The 17632-nt window shown below is 40.3% G+C and overlaps 1 protein-coding gene across 3 annotated transcripts in view; it reads right to left on the bottom strand.

Annotated features, from left to right (window-relative positions):
- LOC26528218 (oocyte zinc finger protein XlCOF8.4) overlaps nucleotides 1–16996 on the bottom strand; it is a 57560-nt gene extending 40564 nt beyond the window's left edge. For 2 of the 3 annotated variants that reach the window (XM_015166092.3, XM_044007935.1), the window contains exons 1-3: nucleotides 16460–16840; nucleotides 11500–11782; nucleotides 11074–11442 (exon numbers count right to left, since the gene is read on the bottom strand). In XM_015166092.3, the coding sequence (XP_015021578.2) occupies nucleotides 11074–11442; nucleotides 11500–11782; nucleotides 16460–16648 (841 nt within the window). In that variant the 5' untranslated portion in view covers nucleotides 16649–16840. Of the gene's footprint in view, nucleotides 1–11073; nucleotides 11443–11499; nucleotides 11783–16459; nucleotides 16841–16861 lie in introns of those variants that run through there. The other variant, XM_032729203.2, reaches the window with a different exon arrangement.
- Nucleotides 16997–17632: the final 636 nt, after the last annotated feature.

The raw sequence follows: 17632 nt of genomic DNA, 5'->3' as shown, positions 1-17632 counted from the left end.
ATATTCATAATAAATGTCAAAAATCAGCAAGAAAATTGATTATATCGTTAAACATACATGTACATGTAAAGCATCTGCTAGAAATCAAGTAAGAGCGTTGCAGTCAGGCGTTACCGACTCCAGAATACTCATTCACATCCCATCAGCAATTTAGTAGCTACGTTTGGCTTTAATGCTGTAGAAAATACAGTTTTTCCCGATTGGCTAAGCCCCTACTAAGCGTAGACACCATTTTGGTCAGTTCTTAGAACGAGCTAACGGTAACCTAACTAAAAAATTCCAATACTTACGCTAAAACAAATGTAACAAGTAAGAAAGCTATAGTCGAGACTGCTCGACTACGAGATCCCCTGAACCCTTGGAGTAATAGCTATTTCAATAATTTTTCGCGTCTTTCAGCTTACACAAGAAACACGCACACACACACACACGCACGCACACATAGGCATACCTACGCACACACGCATACACACACACATACACACACACACGTCATACACACACAAACGCATACACACACACACATACACAGCCTCGATTACGGTCATATGGCAGCAAACTGCGGCAGCGACTGTGACTTAAAGGGCGCCTGTTTCAGGTGTGGAGAGATGGGTCACAGTGCCAAAGCATGCACCAAGCCACCAAAATGTAGCCTCTGCATCCGGAAAGGTGAAAAGCAGACGGACCATTCAGCAGGCAGCTTCAAGTGCCCATCTTACCATGAAGCTGCTCGTAAAATGAAATGTTAAGGTTTTTGCAGCTTAACTTAAATCATTGTGTTGCTGCCCAAGATCTTCTAGAGCAGACCATTAGGGAAAAATGTATAGATGTAGCTTTTCTCAGTGAGCCTCACCACTGTAGAACCAGCTGCCCTAGGACATGGTCAACAGACGTTAATGGCAAAGCTGCGTTGTGGGTATGCGGCAACTCAACGAACGTACTTTCGAATGTTAAGTCATTCAATGGGTTCGTACGTGGCCGATATGGTAGCTTATGGCTTTACAGTTGCTATCTGGCCCCCAGCATGCAGCTTAGTGAATTCACGACGGTGCTCGACGAGCTTGCCGAGGATGCTAGGGGTCGGAAGGCCATTATAGCTGGAGATTTTAACTCCTGGGCGCTAGAATGGGGTAGCCCCACAACAAATGCCAGAGGTCGTATCCTACTGGAGATCTTCGCGACACTTGATGTTGCACTGCTCAACACTGGCCATGAGTACACCTTCAGTCGGGCGGGATACGGGTCTGTTATCGACATTACTTTTGTCACTTCATCCCTCTTTCGGGGAGCAACATGGAGCCATTGCGATAGCTATACAGGCAGCGATCATACGGCACTTCTGTTCACAATAGGTGAGCCACCTGCCAGGGCGTCAACATTGTGGAGGGAGTCGTATCGGCTAGATACTTTTGATCCAGCGGTCTTTTCAGAGGCCATTCAGTCTCTGGGTACAATTGGTAATGCTGAGGCCAGAGCATGCCAAATGGTAGCCCAAATACAGAGTGCCTGCAATAGCAGCATGTTACGCCGCAAGCAGTTCACGCGACAACATGAGCCTACGTATTGGTGGAATACGCAAATAGGTGACATTCGTCGCAAATGCATCCAGGCGAGAAGAAGCTACCAACGGGCTCGCGGTAGGCCAACGTTTCTTGAGAAACAGTTAGCTTACCAGGCAGCTAGAAGACAGCTGAAGAAGGCCATTCGGGCACGCAAAAGAGAATGTTTTTTACAGTTGTGCGACTCAGCCGAATATGACCCTTGGGGCAGGGCATATAAGATAGTAGTTAAAGGACTATACGCAGGTAGACAGATGCAGCCTACGGATCGTCTGGAGCTTAAATCGATTGTGGAAACACTCTTTCCAGAAAGTTAAAGCTCCATTCACGCCCCTGAGTCCGAGTCTGCTGATCAGGGCTGAACGAGCACTGAAATTGTTTTAGTCACAGAGGAAGAAATATCAGTAGTTCTCCGAGGTCTTAGAACCAACACAGCTCCAGGGCCGGACGGGATCCCAAATCGTGCGCTAAAGCTAGCCCTCAAGGCTGGCAAACCACCAGATGAGCCATCTTCGTACAGACCGATCTGTCTCTTAGACACCATGGGAAAGGTGTTTGAGAAACTGATCTGCTCTAGGCTGGAGACTGCGATTGCAAGCGCCGGAGACCTGTCACCAAACCAATTTGGATTCCGGAAGGCCCGGTCAACAACGGACGCGCTTAACAAAGTTGTCGGTCTGGCCACTTCCGCTATTCAAGGCACCAGATGGAGGCACGGGACGAAGGAATACTGCATCATCGCGACCCTGGATGTAAGGAATGCCTTCAACACAGCTAGTTGGGATATGATACTGAATGCGCTGTCACAATATAATATCCCTAAATATCTAAGAGAGATAATAAAGAGCTACTTCAGAGGAAGAACACTGGTATACAACACGAGTGAGGGTCCCCAAACTCATACAGTGTCAGCTGGAGTACCCCAAGGCTCAGCGCTGGGGCCTCTTCTATGGAACATCATGTACGACGGCGTACTGCGCTTGGAACTACCAGCAGGCGCGCACACCATTGGCTTTGCTGATGATGTAGCTGTCGTAGCCATAGGAAAGGAGCTCAAAGATACAGAGGATATGTGCAGCGAAAGTATCAATCGCATACGAAGCTGGTTGACAGGAGCTGGGCTCGAGCTAGCGGCACACAAGACCGAAGTTGTACTAGTCAGCAGTCGCAAAAGAGTGGAAACTGCCAATATAAAAATCGGCAGCGTCACCATTGCGTCAAAGAGGGCGATAAGATATCTTGGTGTCATGATAGACACAAGATTAACTTTCCGCGAGCAAGTGCTCTAAGTAGAATATGTGCATAAAAAGGCAGCTGATTCTTGTAGAGCTCTCTCGAGAATCATGCTTAACACGCGGGGACCTAAACAGCAACGACGTCTCCTCCTAATGAGCGTCATTAGGTCTGTCATCCTCTATGCTGCGCCAATATGGGCAAGAGCGATGGCAACGCCGAGCTACAGCCGAGGCATTTGCGCGATCTACAGGCTGAGCGCAATCAGAGTCAGCTACGCTTTCAGGGCTATCTCCGATGACGCGGCGCTCGTCATAGCCGGTATGGTGCCACTGGAGTATTTGGTCGCCGAAGCCGTGGAGCGGAATTCGCACGGGCCTACGCGACTCAACGCTGTCAGGGCGAACAGTATCGCACGATGGCAAAGAAGGTGGAATAGCTCAGCTAAAGGGTGCTGGACGCACAAGCTCATCCCGGAGCTTGAACCATGGGTCAACAGCAAACATGGCGAGGTTAACTTCTACCTTACGCAGATCCTCTCGGGTCATGGATGCTTTCGGAGCTATTTGAAGCGCTTTGGCCACGAGGAATCTGACGAGTGCCCCTGGTGCGAGCGAGGGCATGTGGAAGACGTCAACCACATTCTTTTCGAATGTGGACGGTTCCTGGAGGAGAGGCGTCGTCTGGAAGAGGCAGTGGGCCGCTCCATCAGAGCGGACAACTTAGTCAACGCCATGCTGGAATCGGAGGAAGCTTGGGAACTAACAAGCACCTTCGCGGCCACGGTGATGATGGAGCTCCGCAGAGTCGAGCGATCGAGAAGACGAGCTGTCCCAGGCTAAGGTAGCGCATAGTGCTTGCGAAGCAATGCTTTACGGCCGTCCCGCAAGCACCGCGCGCTATCCTAGCCACCACGCAACTTGCAATTTGTTATTTTGTCAATAAATGAATATAAAAAAAAAAAAAAAAAACACATACACACACAAGCACCCACGCATAAACACGCATGGGCTGCAGTGGGCGCTTACTATGAGAACTTAATTGCTTAATAACTTTTTTGTGGACATACGATCTTCATGGAACTTTCAGATTATGATTACAACATGGATATGCATGTAATTGCCAAAGCACAAGTCTCTACTATTTTTTTACAAAAGTGATGGTGAGGGGGTGAATATAGGGGTGGGGGTAAATTACAATAACCGAAATTGTATAAATTGCATATAAGCATAAATTAAAAATTTGGAGACTAGCAATAAAGGTGTAGAAGATATAATTTTATAACTGGTTTTCGATAAGGTTTTTTATCGATAAAAAAAGATCGGGATGAGTTATCGATTTTTAATGATAAACTTGATATGCGCGCTGTAATTACGGACATTTAAAACAAAATTGAAGTCTCTAGCTCTTATATCTTCTGAAATCGACGCGTTCATACATACGGACAGACGGACAGGGCCAAATCAACTCAGCTCGTCGCCCTGATCAAGAATATATATATATACTTTGTGGGGTCTGCCACGCCTCCTTCTGCCGGTTACATACATTTCAACAAAACCATTATACCCTGATTTCCCATTGAAAATTACATGCTATTTTTCGATTTTCGGCATTTATAGGGCCCGAATCACGGCATTAACATATATGCGTCAGCCTTCTATTTATGTATTTGCTCACATAAATAGGCTTAATAGGCATTGATAGCACGGAAGGAAACATTGTTACAAAATTAATAAAATATAATAAAGTTAAAATAACAAAAAAATTTGCAATTTACAAAAACGAGTTTTCTGCGGGATTTGAACTCGCACCTAAGCCAAATAGCATGTTTGTCAAAATAACTTAAATAAATATCGCCGGCGCTTCTTCCTACAGCACCACCGCGTCGTTTCGAGCAACAGTAATCAAAACGAAATCACATTATTGTTATGATGCCTATAGCATAGAAAAGCCAGTATAGCGACTGGGAATTCAAAAACAATGCAAAGGCAAATCAATCGCAACGAGCTTCTAAGAATTTGCTAGAGTACGCATTTATGTGTACATACATACACACATACAAATGAGCGCGTGTATAAGGCTGGAATGCTTTATGCTATGCGTGCTCACGTATATATACATATTTACATGTATGCATACATGTACATAATTATGTATTAGAGGGCTGCATGAGAACCAAAAAAACCGTAACGGAATTAACAATGCTCATATTGAGATGTGTGGCACCGAGGTCAAAACGAAACTTGTATGAGTGTGAGTGCGATCGTATATGACTTAGACGCACAATATTGTATTGAGCGACAAAGTATATGAAGTGATTCGATGAGTATATGAGTTGCGTCGCAGTTTGCAGAGAGAAAAATATTTTTTTAAATACCCGAAGCGCAATAGAATTGTGTGTGTGCAGACCAAAAGCCGACCGACAGCAAATTTACCGTTATAATTTGGTAGCGAAAAAATATTCTTTATGCATAGCGTTTTCATACGAAACGAAATGTTATTTTGTTAAACAATATATGTATGTATTGTAAAGAAGTATTTCTATGGCTGGGGTAAAGCTCTCAGTCTTCCCCAGGGTCATTTACAAGAAATTTAGTAAATTTCCGAGACCACGGAATGAGAGAGGATAGTGGGCCGAGATGGCCGAGCTATCCGTGTTTAAGACAAGAAACTTATTGGAGAAATTGCAGTTGCAATGGGGTGACCTGAGAACGCTGCGGTCCAGCTCTGGCGTATAACGCTCAGAATCGGGATAACAGTGCCTGCCGTGTGCAGCGACCGAATGCCTAGAGTACGATGACTCAGCCTCGAGAATAGACACGTGGATCGCCACCTCGACTCAGCTCTGGCGTGCAACGCTCGAAGCAGGTTCGCGTTCCACCCGCTATGTGCTGAGCGCCACACATGGTATTCCCGAGAACTGATGGCCAGTCCTAGAAGACAACGGGCCAAATGATTACCGCTTCGATCCAGCTCGTATAACACTCGGCGTATAACACTCAGAGCTGGATCGCACTGCACCCACTATGTGCTATGGCCGGATGCATAGAGGTGCTAGCGCTAGCTTATCTTGCACACAACCAAGCTGACTGTCACCACGGCTCAGCTCCGGTGTATAACACTCGGCGTTGAGTCGTGTGACTAATGCTGCGAGCTGCGGCGAGACACCTCTGACGAAAAGAGGCCCCCCTGCTTAGCACACAGCCAAGCTGACCATCGCCACGATTCAACTCTGACTCAGACTTGAATCGTGCGATCAGTGCTGTGGGCTGTGGCGAGACACTTGTGTCCCAGAATAGCCGGCGGCCGACCAGTGTATAACGCTCTGAGTCTCGTGTGGTGACTACCGTGCACTCAACCTCGAAACTGGCAACTCTGGCCCACGTCGCGATATTTTACAGTCAGTTGGAATTTTCTTCGATTAAGCCTTTATTTCGTTCACTTCACTAATAATAAACTAGCTTAAAACTCATTGACCCGGCACTCGCCCCCACTAAGAAAAGAAAACACGTGTCCTATGAAAATTCGTCGGCTGTCATGTCGAAGTCGTTCTGTCCGGTGGGTACGTCTATTCGTTTCAAGAGTCCAAGAATAAGTCATCGAGTTCTAATTTTGCGCTTAGCGCTGCGCCTCCGGCTTAGAACACTGCGGCTTTTGCATGCGCTTATGCGTTTCTACATTGCATTCTATTGTGCGAGAGCATTTTACTCTTAGCGTCGCTCTGCACTCTCAACGCTGCGTCGCTGCATTGCGTGGTATGTGTTTTTTGAAGTGCGAAAGCTTTTGGCTCTTCGCGCAGCTATGCGCCGCTGTGTTGAGTCGTCTACGCTTTGCTGCGCGCTATCGGTGTTTCGTGGTGTAGACTGTACTCGGTTGCCGTTTTGATTTTTATGCGTCGTTTTTTGTTGCTGTCCGTTTGGCATTGTTATTGTCCGATGCTGCGCCGTTTCGTTACTCGCCGTTGTTATTGTTGCTGTCGCCATGCAGACTGTGCGCTAGCTGAGCGCCGTTAGACTTCCTCCGTTGTTCTCTCTCCTCGTCCGTGTTGTCGTTGCGTCGTCCGCTGTTGCGTCGCCTGTTGCTACCCTGCACTATATGAATTAAATGGGTATATCTACTTTGCTTAAATTATATGTTATGATTTCATGATTTCTCTTAATTCTAACAAAGGTACTTAAAGCTATTCTATTACTGGGGCGTAATACGGCCCTGAAAAATGTGATACTTCACAGTATATATTTAATTAATATTGAAATTTAGAATCAATTTTTCAAGTTGTCAGGATTAGTAGCTATATAATATAATGTCATGAAACCGCTAACGTTTTATATGTGCATGGCAAACCCCTTTCAAGAGCTTCATATACCCTCTAAATGGACAGGGCATAGAAAGAGACAGAGTAAGAAATAATAAGCGCACGATCAGGCTTCTTATTAAAATGCGTGCTTTAAGCTTGAACGCTCGAAGCGCACTAATCTAGGCGTGAGATTCTTTCACTGCTCGAGCCTCAAGCGACGGAGCCGAGCAAATACGAAATGTTGACACGAAGATATATGCATTCAAAAACTCGAGTGCCTCGACGCCGAAATTATTTGGTTAACTGTTGTATTGCTCCTTACGTCTTATTTATTTTCATTCTTTTTACTAAAGACAGGGAGATGTGAGATATTGAGTGCATGCGATCTCAAACTCAACAAACAAACTTAAACTTATAAAATTATTCGACTAAGAAACACAAAGGTATTAAGTGCCATTCATTCAAGCTCGCACCTTCCCAATAAAATATCTATTTTATAAAAAACTAAATATGTATGAACAAGTAAGAAAGCTCTAGTCGAGATTGCTCGACTACGAGATCCCGCACACACGCACACACACACGCACACAGGCACACACCCGCATACACACACACACGCATAAAAACGCACGAGAACTTAATTGTTTAATAGTTTTTTTTCGTGGACATACGATTTTCATGAATTTTCAGATCTTAATTATAACAATAATATGAGTGCACTTGCCAAACCACAAGTGTCTAGTAATATTAAATACGCCTTTTACATTTTTGATGGTGAGGGGGTGGATATAGGAGTGGGGGTAAATTTCAACAAAAACCGAAATTGTATAAATTGTATATAAGCATACATTAAAAATTTGAAGACTCTAGCAATAAAGGTGTAGGAGATATAATTTTATAACTGGTTTTCGATAAGGTTTTTTATCGATAAAAAATAACAGGATGAATTATCGATTTTTAGTGATAAACTCGATATTCGCGCTGTAAATACGGACAGAAGAAGTCTCTAGCTCTTATATTTTCTGAAATCGACGCGTTCATACATACGGACAGACAGACAAGCAGAGCTAAATCGACTCAGCTCGTCGCCCTCATCAAGAATATATATATACTTTGTGGGGTCTGACACGCCTCCTTCTACCTGTTACATACATTTCAACAAAACCATTATACCCTGATTTCCCATTGATAATGGGTTCAGGGTATAAAAACAAGTAAGAAGGCTCTAGTCGAGACTGCTCGACTGGGAGATACCCTGAAGCCTTCAAGCTGATATTCCACTCATTCTGCACTCCTTTTATGCAAACATGCATACGCACGTATAATGACGCGCTCAGCTGACTGAGCAGTTAGCAGCGACTGCGCGTGGGCTGCGCTGCAGTGTGGGCAATATTATGCGAATTTATTTGTTTAATAATTTCTTTTGTAGACATACATGGTACACACGAGTATGCATTCCAAATTTCAGCTCTCTTGCTCTTATAACTTTTGAGATCGACGCACTCATACGGACGGACGGACAGACGGACAAGGCTATATCGACTCAGTTCGTCATGCTGATCAAGAATATTTACTTTATAGGGTCTGCCACGCCTTCTTCTGCCCGTTACATAATTTTTCACAAAACCCATATACCCTGATTTCCCATTTTCAATGGGTTCAGGGTATAAAAAAAATAACATCGATGAGATTTCGAACCTCCTGGGATCATGCCCCATTTTTTGTTACGCACTAGACTTGAGAATTGCACTATATACTTTGGTTGACAGCGTTTGGGCTGTGAATGAGTATTCTACAATCGGTATCGCCCGACTGCAACGTTCTTACTTGTTTTTATTAATCTTTATAAAATCATAACATTAGCTTACTAGCAAAATTTCAGCGTTCTAGCTGTAAAACTCTTGGAGATACAGTTTTATCCGATTTGCCACGCGTAATATATCCGCGTAAATATATCCGCCATAGCTCGTGATCTTCGGTGGTCGACGCGGATCTTTATTCAAAATTTCAGCTTTCTAGCCCTTCAAATAATATGATTTCTGGCACATCGAAAAATGCATTTTCCGATTTACCACGCCAAATGTAATATGTGCTTTAAATTAATAAAAACAAATGGTAACACATCAAATATAATGGTCTTGATGAAATGTATGTAACAGGCAGAGGGAGGCGTGACAGACCCCATAAAGTATATGTATTCTTGATGAGGGGACGAGCTGAGCTGATTTAGCTTTGTCCGTCCGTCCGTATGTATGAACGCGTCGATTTCAGAAGATATAAGAGCTAGAGACTTCTTCTATCCGTATTTACAGCGCGGATATCGAGTTTATCACTAAAAACCGATAATTCATCCTGTTATTTTTTATCGATAAAAAACCTTATCGAAAACCAGTTAAAAAATAATATCTCCTATAACTTTAAAGCTAAAGTCTCCCAATTTTTAATATAGATTTATATGCAATTTATGCAATTTCGGGTTTTGTTAAAATTTACCCCCCACCTCTATATTCACCCCCTCACCCACATATTTGTAAAAGACGTATTTCAAATACTAGAGACTTGTGCTTGGACAAATGCATGCAGATCCATGTTATAAGTATAATGTGAAAGTTTCATGAAGATCGTATGTCAACAATTAACAATTAAGTTCTCATAGTAAGCTCTCACTTCAGCCCATGCGTGTTTAGGCGTGGGTGCTTGTGTGCGTGTATGTGTGTGTGTATGTGTGAGTATATATATATATATATGTGTGTGTGTATGCGTGTGTGTGTGTGTGTGTGACGCAAAAAATGATTGAAATAGCTATTGCTCGAAAGGTCCAGGGGATCTCGTAGTCGAGCAGTCTCGACTAGAGCATTCTTACTTGTTAAATGTAGATTAATATGTGTAAACTTAACTGAATTTTAATTTTTGTTAAAATCGGCGCAAAAAAAATTTGCTGCAGGTGACTACGAGTTTTCAAATGCTGGGCTGTGTGATATTAGGCCCAATGAAAAAGGCAACTGCATACTCCCAGACAAACATAGGCATGCGCGCATAAACAGGCATGGACTGCAGTGTGGGCTTACTATGGCAGCTTAATTGTTTAATTACTTTTCTTGTCGTTGGACTATTTTTACGAAACTTTCAGATCTTGATTATAATATTAACTGTGTGCATGTACCAAAGCACAGGTCTCTAATATTTGATATACGCCTTTTACAAATATGTGGATGAGGGCCCACTGAAAAAGGCAGCAACATACTCCCATACGCATGGGCTGCAGTGTGGGCTTACTATGGGAGCTTAATTGTTTAATTACTTTTCTTGTCGTTGGACTATGTTTACGAAACTTTCAGATCATGATTATAATATTTATTGATATACGCCTTTTACAAATATGTGGATGAGGGGGTGGGTATACGGATAGGGGTAAATTACAACAAAATAAAAATTCTATAAAATACATATGACTCTACATTTAAAATTTATAAACTCTAGTTTTAAAGGTGTAGGTGATATAATGAATTAATTCGATAAGGTTATTAATCGATAACAAAATATCTGGAGTTGTTATCGATTTTGGGAGAAAAACTCGATATGCGCGTGATATACTCGGACTTAGCACAAATTATTCAAGTCTCTAGCTCTTATATCTTCTGAGATCGACGCGTTCATACATACGGAAGAACGGACGGACGGAAGGGCGGACGGAGGGACGGACGGACGGACAGATAGACGGACAGGGCCAAATCGACTCAGCTCGTCACCCTGATCAAGAATATATATACTTTATGAGGTCTGCCACGCCTCCTTCTGCCTGTTACATAGTTTTAACAAAGCCATTATACCCTGACTTCCCATTTTCAATGGGTTCAGGGTGTAAAAATCAAATTTACTTCGAAACAGCAAACATTTCTCAATCGGATTATTACAGATATGAATTGATCGATTAGAGTACTCAATTTTAATTACCCAATATATACATATATAAAACAAAATTACCTGTATGTGTTCTCATATGTCTCTTTAATAGACTAGGCCTATCAAATGCTTTTCTGCAGACTTCACAGGGAAGTAAGGGTCTTTCGTTTTTACCCGTTCGTTTTTTCACTGATCCGTATTGGTAGGTTTTAAAGTTAATTTTATTTTTAGATGAGATTGTAGTAATATTTTTTAATGCATATTTATTTATTTCGTCCATCGACGTAGATGAAGAAGCAGTTGAGTTGTCAATTGTGCTGTCATTAAGTGATAATAAAGAACCAGAGGAGTCACTCAAGGTTGACTTTTGTTCGTCCTCACTGACTGGAGGAGATAGTGGCAAATCTGGTGTTTTATGCATTAATGCTAGTGACAAATCAAGGGGAGTATCTGGAAAAATAGAATAGCAATTAAGGACAATTTTTTATTTTCCATTTATGTAAATACCTTTTAAAATCGAGTCCATTGCTTCTCTATACAGCGTGGAACGCACAGTCAAAAATATACTGTCTTCGGGGGATTCCGGAATATAATAAGCAACTAATTCTTCATACATTTTTATTGGCTTTATAACTTCATACAATGGATCTCCTTTAACCATCGAACTGATTATATTTACAGTAGAGTCGAATGAACTAGCAATTTTAAGAAATCTTATCCAATTACAATGAATAACGGCCTTTCCATAATTGTATGAAATTTCGTGATATAAACCGTGCCGATATCTTAGCTGAAAAATAAAGTGAATATGTGTAATATATTTATATTATAAAATATAATATAAATATGTATAAATATTTAATTAACGATGAGTAAATACCGTAATAAGGGAAGCAGATAAGCAAACTTTAGTCGAAAAGTCACAAATACCGGTTAGATTGGAGTCGGTATCCAAAACATAATAGAGGATAATAAAGGATGCTAACCGCAATTTAGTCTTTAAGTTTTGAGTTTTTAGCTTTAATACTGTAGAAAATTCAGCTTTTCCCAACTTTGTCCCGCCTCCACTGAGCATAGACACATAAATTATGGTCAGTTTCTAAAAAATTTTTTGAAGATTCTAGCTTTAGAGCTGCGGTAAATATAAACGTTTAAGATTTGCCCCGCTCCTGTAGATATATCCGCCATAGATTTTTATACCCTTAACCCATTGAAAATGGAAAATCAGGGTATAATGGTTTTGTGAAAAAGTATGTAACGGGCAGAAGGAGTCATCGCAGACCCCCGTCCGATCTCAGAAGTTATAAGAGCTAGAGCATGCATACTCGTGTATACCATACGCAGTACAAGTTTGCTTTATTTTTTTGATAACTCATCCGATAACTTTTTTATCGAGAATAATCGAAAAATTCATTTTGTTGTTTCTGCCTAATTTGAACACTTTTAGACCTGGAGTCTTCAAATTTGTGTTGTATATAAAGTTAATGGATACAAAGATTTTGTAATTTACAGATTTTGGATACCACGCCCCCTTCGCCCCCAATTTGTAAAAAACGCATTTAAAGTACTAGAGAATGTACACACATTTTCACCATATGATTATGCTCTAAAAGTTTCATTATGATTGTATGTCTACAAAAGTATTTATTGAACAAGTACATTCTCATAATATTGCTCACACTGCAGCGTAGCCCAAGCGCAGCCGCTGCTTACTGCGCAGTTAGCAGAGCGCGTTGTTATACGCGCGTCTGGTTGCATGTTTATGTATGTGTACATAGAAGAAATGATTAGAATATCAGCTTAGAGGGTTCAGGGTATCTCCTAGTCGAGCAGTCTCGACTGGAGCCTTCTTACTTGTTGGCACTAACCAGAGAACACATAGACTAGAGATGTAGAACAAACTTTTTCAACACCGAAAAAATGCGCTGAAGAGACCGGACAACTTCGTATTTGGTCGGCTCGGTCTTCTGAGGCTCAAGCAGTGAAAATAAGGCATGGCAAAATCAGTGTGCTGCGACTGCTGCCACGAAATGTACGCATTGCCAAATGAAGCACGGCTATGCGCTCTTTTTCCCATCCTCACTCTCTCCCTCTCTTTATGCTCTATCAGTCTGGCAGCAGTCGCAGCACACTGATTTTGCCATGCCTTATTTTCACTGCTTGAGCCTCAGAAGACCGAGCCGACCAAATACGAAGTTGTCCGGTCTCTTCAGCGCATTTTTTCGGTGTGGAAAAAGTTTGTTCTACATGTCTAGTCTATGTGTTCTCTGGTTAGTGTTGTTGGTCTTGGGTGGTCAATTCGAGAATATATAGGAAATTTTAGCTTTCTTTAACTAATATGCATTTAATACACCACACCCATTAAAACACCTTCCCAAAATCCTGATATACATCTAAAAGTATATTGTTGGTATATTTCGAAAAACATTTCAGGTAAGATCATACTATTTTAAAATTTTAATCGAAACCTATGCCTTTAGATATCGTAAAAGAAAGAGCAAAAATCGTAAAGGGTTATTCAGGAAAACTAGTGTTGTCAATGCGAAAGCTACTAAAAGCTGTTTTAAACAATAAAGGACATCCTATAACGCATTAAATATCCCAATAATTAAAATTTTGGTAGTTTAGTATTTTTGTTTACTTTTATCCCTAGCTCCTAACTAAATATATACATATGTATATGTATGTATATGTATCAGAAGTACATAAGAACACACGTTAATTTAGATTTAAGTACATATATCGAATTATATGCATCAACATTCTTTTTTAAAGTTCATGGGGTGATCACTCTCCCATGACGTTGGGAACTCTTAAAGATGGGTACAATGAATTTGAAAGAAGTTCTCACAGTTTTCTTTAATGCTTCAGAAGTTATTTACCACAGCCCTGTGAAGGCTCATTCATAAAATACATACATACATATATTTGTACATATGTATGTATATGCATATGTATGTACATACATATATTTATAAAACTATTTTGCGAAGCGGCGATGCATGAACATTATTCTTCTAATGTGAAGCAATGTCTGGTAAATAGTAGATGGTGTGATAATAATCACCGTTGTGGTATTTTCTGAAGTTCTGATTTCTAAATTAACTTTATCGTTGAGATTCAGGAATTTAATAGTCGTAGTTGAAAATCAAATACTTATATGTATTAGCAAACAAAAATAATAATAATTTATAGTACTTTCAGGAAGTAATTATACTCTTTTGAGAAAGTAAGTGCAAAATCCGAAAATATACATAGTATAACTGAATTTTGAAATCGTTTTTAATCACAAACATCAATTAGGATATCAAGAAGAGTAGGAAAACTTGTCATCATTGAGCCTACAATGAACGACAAGGCTTACCCATAAACTTTAAAAGACAATATGCACAATAGTTGCAGAAAACAAGTAAGAAAGTTCTAGTCGAGACTGCTCGATTACGAGATCCCCTGAACCCTTCGAGCAATAGCTATTTCAATCATTTTTTGCGTCTTTCTGCTTACACAAGAAACACGCACACACGCACACGCACAAACATATACACATGAGAACTTAATAGTTTAATAACTTTTTTGTGGACCTACGATCTTCATGAAACTGATACATTTCAACAAAACCATTATACCGTGATTTGCCATTGAAAATGGGTTCAGGGTATAATTAGGTTTTGGCGATGACAACAATTCGCTACTCCATTAAGCGGCTACTAACTATAATATACAAGGATATGCTGAAAAATATATTAATAGAAGAGCAGTGGTTTCAAATTCTGCTTGATATCACTCAAAAGATATTTATGTCAATCACAAATTAAGCAAGTAAGAACGGTGCAGTCGGGCGTCACCGCCTAAAGAATAACCATTCACATTTTCTTTTTTTTTTACCCTAAGCCCACTGAAAATGGGAAATCAGGGTATAATAATTTTGTTAAAAGCATGTAATAGGCAGAAGGAGGCGTGACAGAGTATATTTAATCTTGATCTCGGCGATGAGCTGAGTCGATTTAGCCCTGTCTGTAAAAATGCATTTTCCGATATGCCAGAAATCATATTAGCTGAAAAGCTAGAACGTTGAAATTTGGAATGTAGATTCGTGTTGACCAGCCAAGTCAACAAGCAACGGCGGATATATCTACGCCCATTGGGGGTGTGGCAAATCGGATAAAACAGTATCTCCTAGAGTTTTACAGCTAGAACTCTAAAATTTTGCACATGAGCTTATTATATTATGATTCTATAAAAATCAAAAATATTATATGACTAGGCCCAGTAAGGGCGTGGAAAATCGGACCTGAAGATATAGTGATTTTTCAAATTCTGCTATATTCTGGGCAGTATTGACGCTAGACACCTGGAATTTTGTGTAGTTATGGCAGATATACTTCCGCCCTCCTCTCCTATCTACTCAAACATAATTATTACGCCTGTAATTTTCACATTTGTTTAGCGTTTACAGTTAGCTCGTTCTAAGAACTGACCAAAATAGTGTCTAAGGTCAGTAGAGGCTTGGTCAATCGGCAAAAAACTGAATTTTCTACAATATTAAAGCTAAACTTAGCTACTAAATTGCTGATGGAATGTGAAAGAGTATTTCTTTTTTTTAGAGTAAATTTCCAAAATACTATTACGCTAAATTCCAACTGACCGAAAATGAAGAGTCTACGCCTACTAGGGGCGTGGAAAATAGAGAAACACTTCAAAAACTGCATCCCCCAGGATGATGAGAATATCAGCTTTTTGCAGGGTTATACCCATTGAAAATGTATGTAACGCGTAGAAGGAGGTGTGGCGTATTCTTATCAGAGACGAGATGAGTCGATTTAGTTATGTCTGTCTGTCCGTATGTTTGAACGCGTCGACCGCAATAGATATGAGAGCTAGAGACTCGATTTTTAAAATGCCCTTATATCGTTTGCTTCAAAAAATCGGTAACTACTCCATTTTTTATTATCGACTAAAAGCCTTTTCAAGCTTTAATTATAATTTTTAATATTTTACACAACAAATTTCGAGTCTCTTGTAGGTTCTGTTTATGCATACAGATAGGGGAGTATGGCTACACCAACTAAGCTCTTCCGCATCAGAAATCTAAAAACCTTACTAATTCCTCTTCTAACTGTTATTTATTTCTAGCGTGTCAAGCCAAGTAAAACAGTATTTTCTAAATTTTTAGTTAAACGAAAATGTATCAAATAAACTATAGTTGATCTCATTTATTAATTTGGCAAAAGTTTCACATTAAATAGGAGCGTTTCAAATCGGAAGTCACCATACCTTCCAATGTTTTGCAACTAGAGACCGAAATTCTGGCACCTGTACACTCTTTGCTGATCAACCTTATTCTAGTCGCTGCGCTATATACCATAAAGATTAAATAATTTGTTTGTTAATTTAAATTTAATTTCCAATTTTAAACAACACTGTTTTAAAATGTATTATTATTATTAATTGGCACAAGCGCACTTACATCATTTTCATCAGGACGCTTTAAGTTTTCAATTTTATCGGTACGAATAGTACCTTGAAACGGACAAAATAGAGTTCCTTTTTTGATATTAGCAGTTGCGCACACAGTTAATACAAATTCTTTTTTTTTATTTGGTAAGGATATTCCGGTTAAAGACAACTCTTTTGGTATCAAAACGCATGATTCCATTTTAAAAAACAATAAGCATTCAATTTTTGAAAGAAGAAAATAAATGTAAACTGCTAAATTATTTTTATATTTTACGAGTGACTCTGCGCACCCATTTCGTTCAATGTTCAAGAAATACTGCGGGATCAGGATCGCTTGAATCGACCATGACCTTCTTGATGAAAAACTGCAAACACTTGAAATACCAATACCATTCAGATATAACATACTCACAAAAGACACTAGTGTTCTCATACTAAAAGTTGTCTTGCGGACCAGACCAGCCGACATCCAGAAAAAATAAGAGTCAGGCTCATTTAACTCAATGCTCCACTACGTTACCAAAACAAGATCAACATTACACAACGCTACGGCTATCAATTGATCTCAAACAAACTCGTCTTGAACGCTCTGGCACGGGTATGAGCACCTGTACGCGTTTGGCCACACGCATACATATATATACTACTACACCTATTTTTTTGTTCATATGTATTAGTTTGTAGGCATCGTTTGATGTATTTATACATAAATATATATGTATGCATTAACAGGTAGCAACTTGACTTTACTGTAAGACGAAGACGACTTTTGTCGTCCATCACCTGTTGCCGTGTAACCTAAGCGAATGGCTTGTTATCATTCAGCATCGCTGAATTCCCTTCCTTTGTTGTTTGTGTTTTAGTATTATTGTACTTGTCTTAAGCTCAACATGCCGATTAGGGTTATAACTGGAGACTTTGAATGAAATTTCGGGGTGGGCGGCAACTACTCACGGACATTGAGAGAACTCGCTTCAGTTGTGAGAGCTGAGCTCTTTTCGACCCACCCTTCCATCTCTTTCACCATAACATCTTGCCGACAATAAGTGGTTGCTTACTGAGTTACACTCAACGAGTTTACTTCGACATTTGGATGGAACAGGTGCAAACACTTTGGCTGCAACTACTACCTCCATTCATAACTACTGTCGAAGACGTAATTTTACTCAAGTCTCGAGTCAAG

The sequence above is a fragment of the Drosophila mojavensis genome, unplaced genomic scaffold (assembly GCF_018153725.1).
Source record: "Drosophila mojavensis isolate 15081-1352.22 unplaced genomic scaffold, ASM1815372v1 contig_108, whole genome shotgun sequence".
NCBI classification, from domain to species: Eukaryota; Metazoa; Arthropoda; class Insecta; order Diptera; family Drosophilidae; genus Drosophila; species Drosophila mojavensis.
This window is presented reverse-complemented; position numbering and strand designations above follow the sequence as displayed.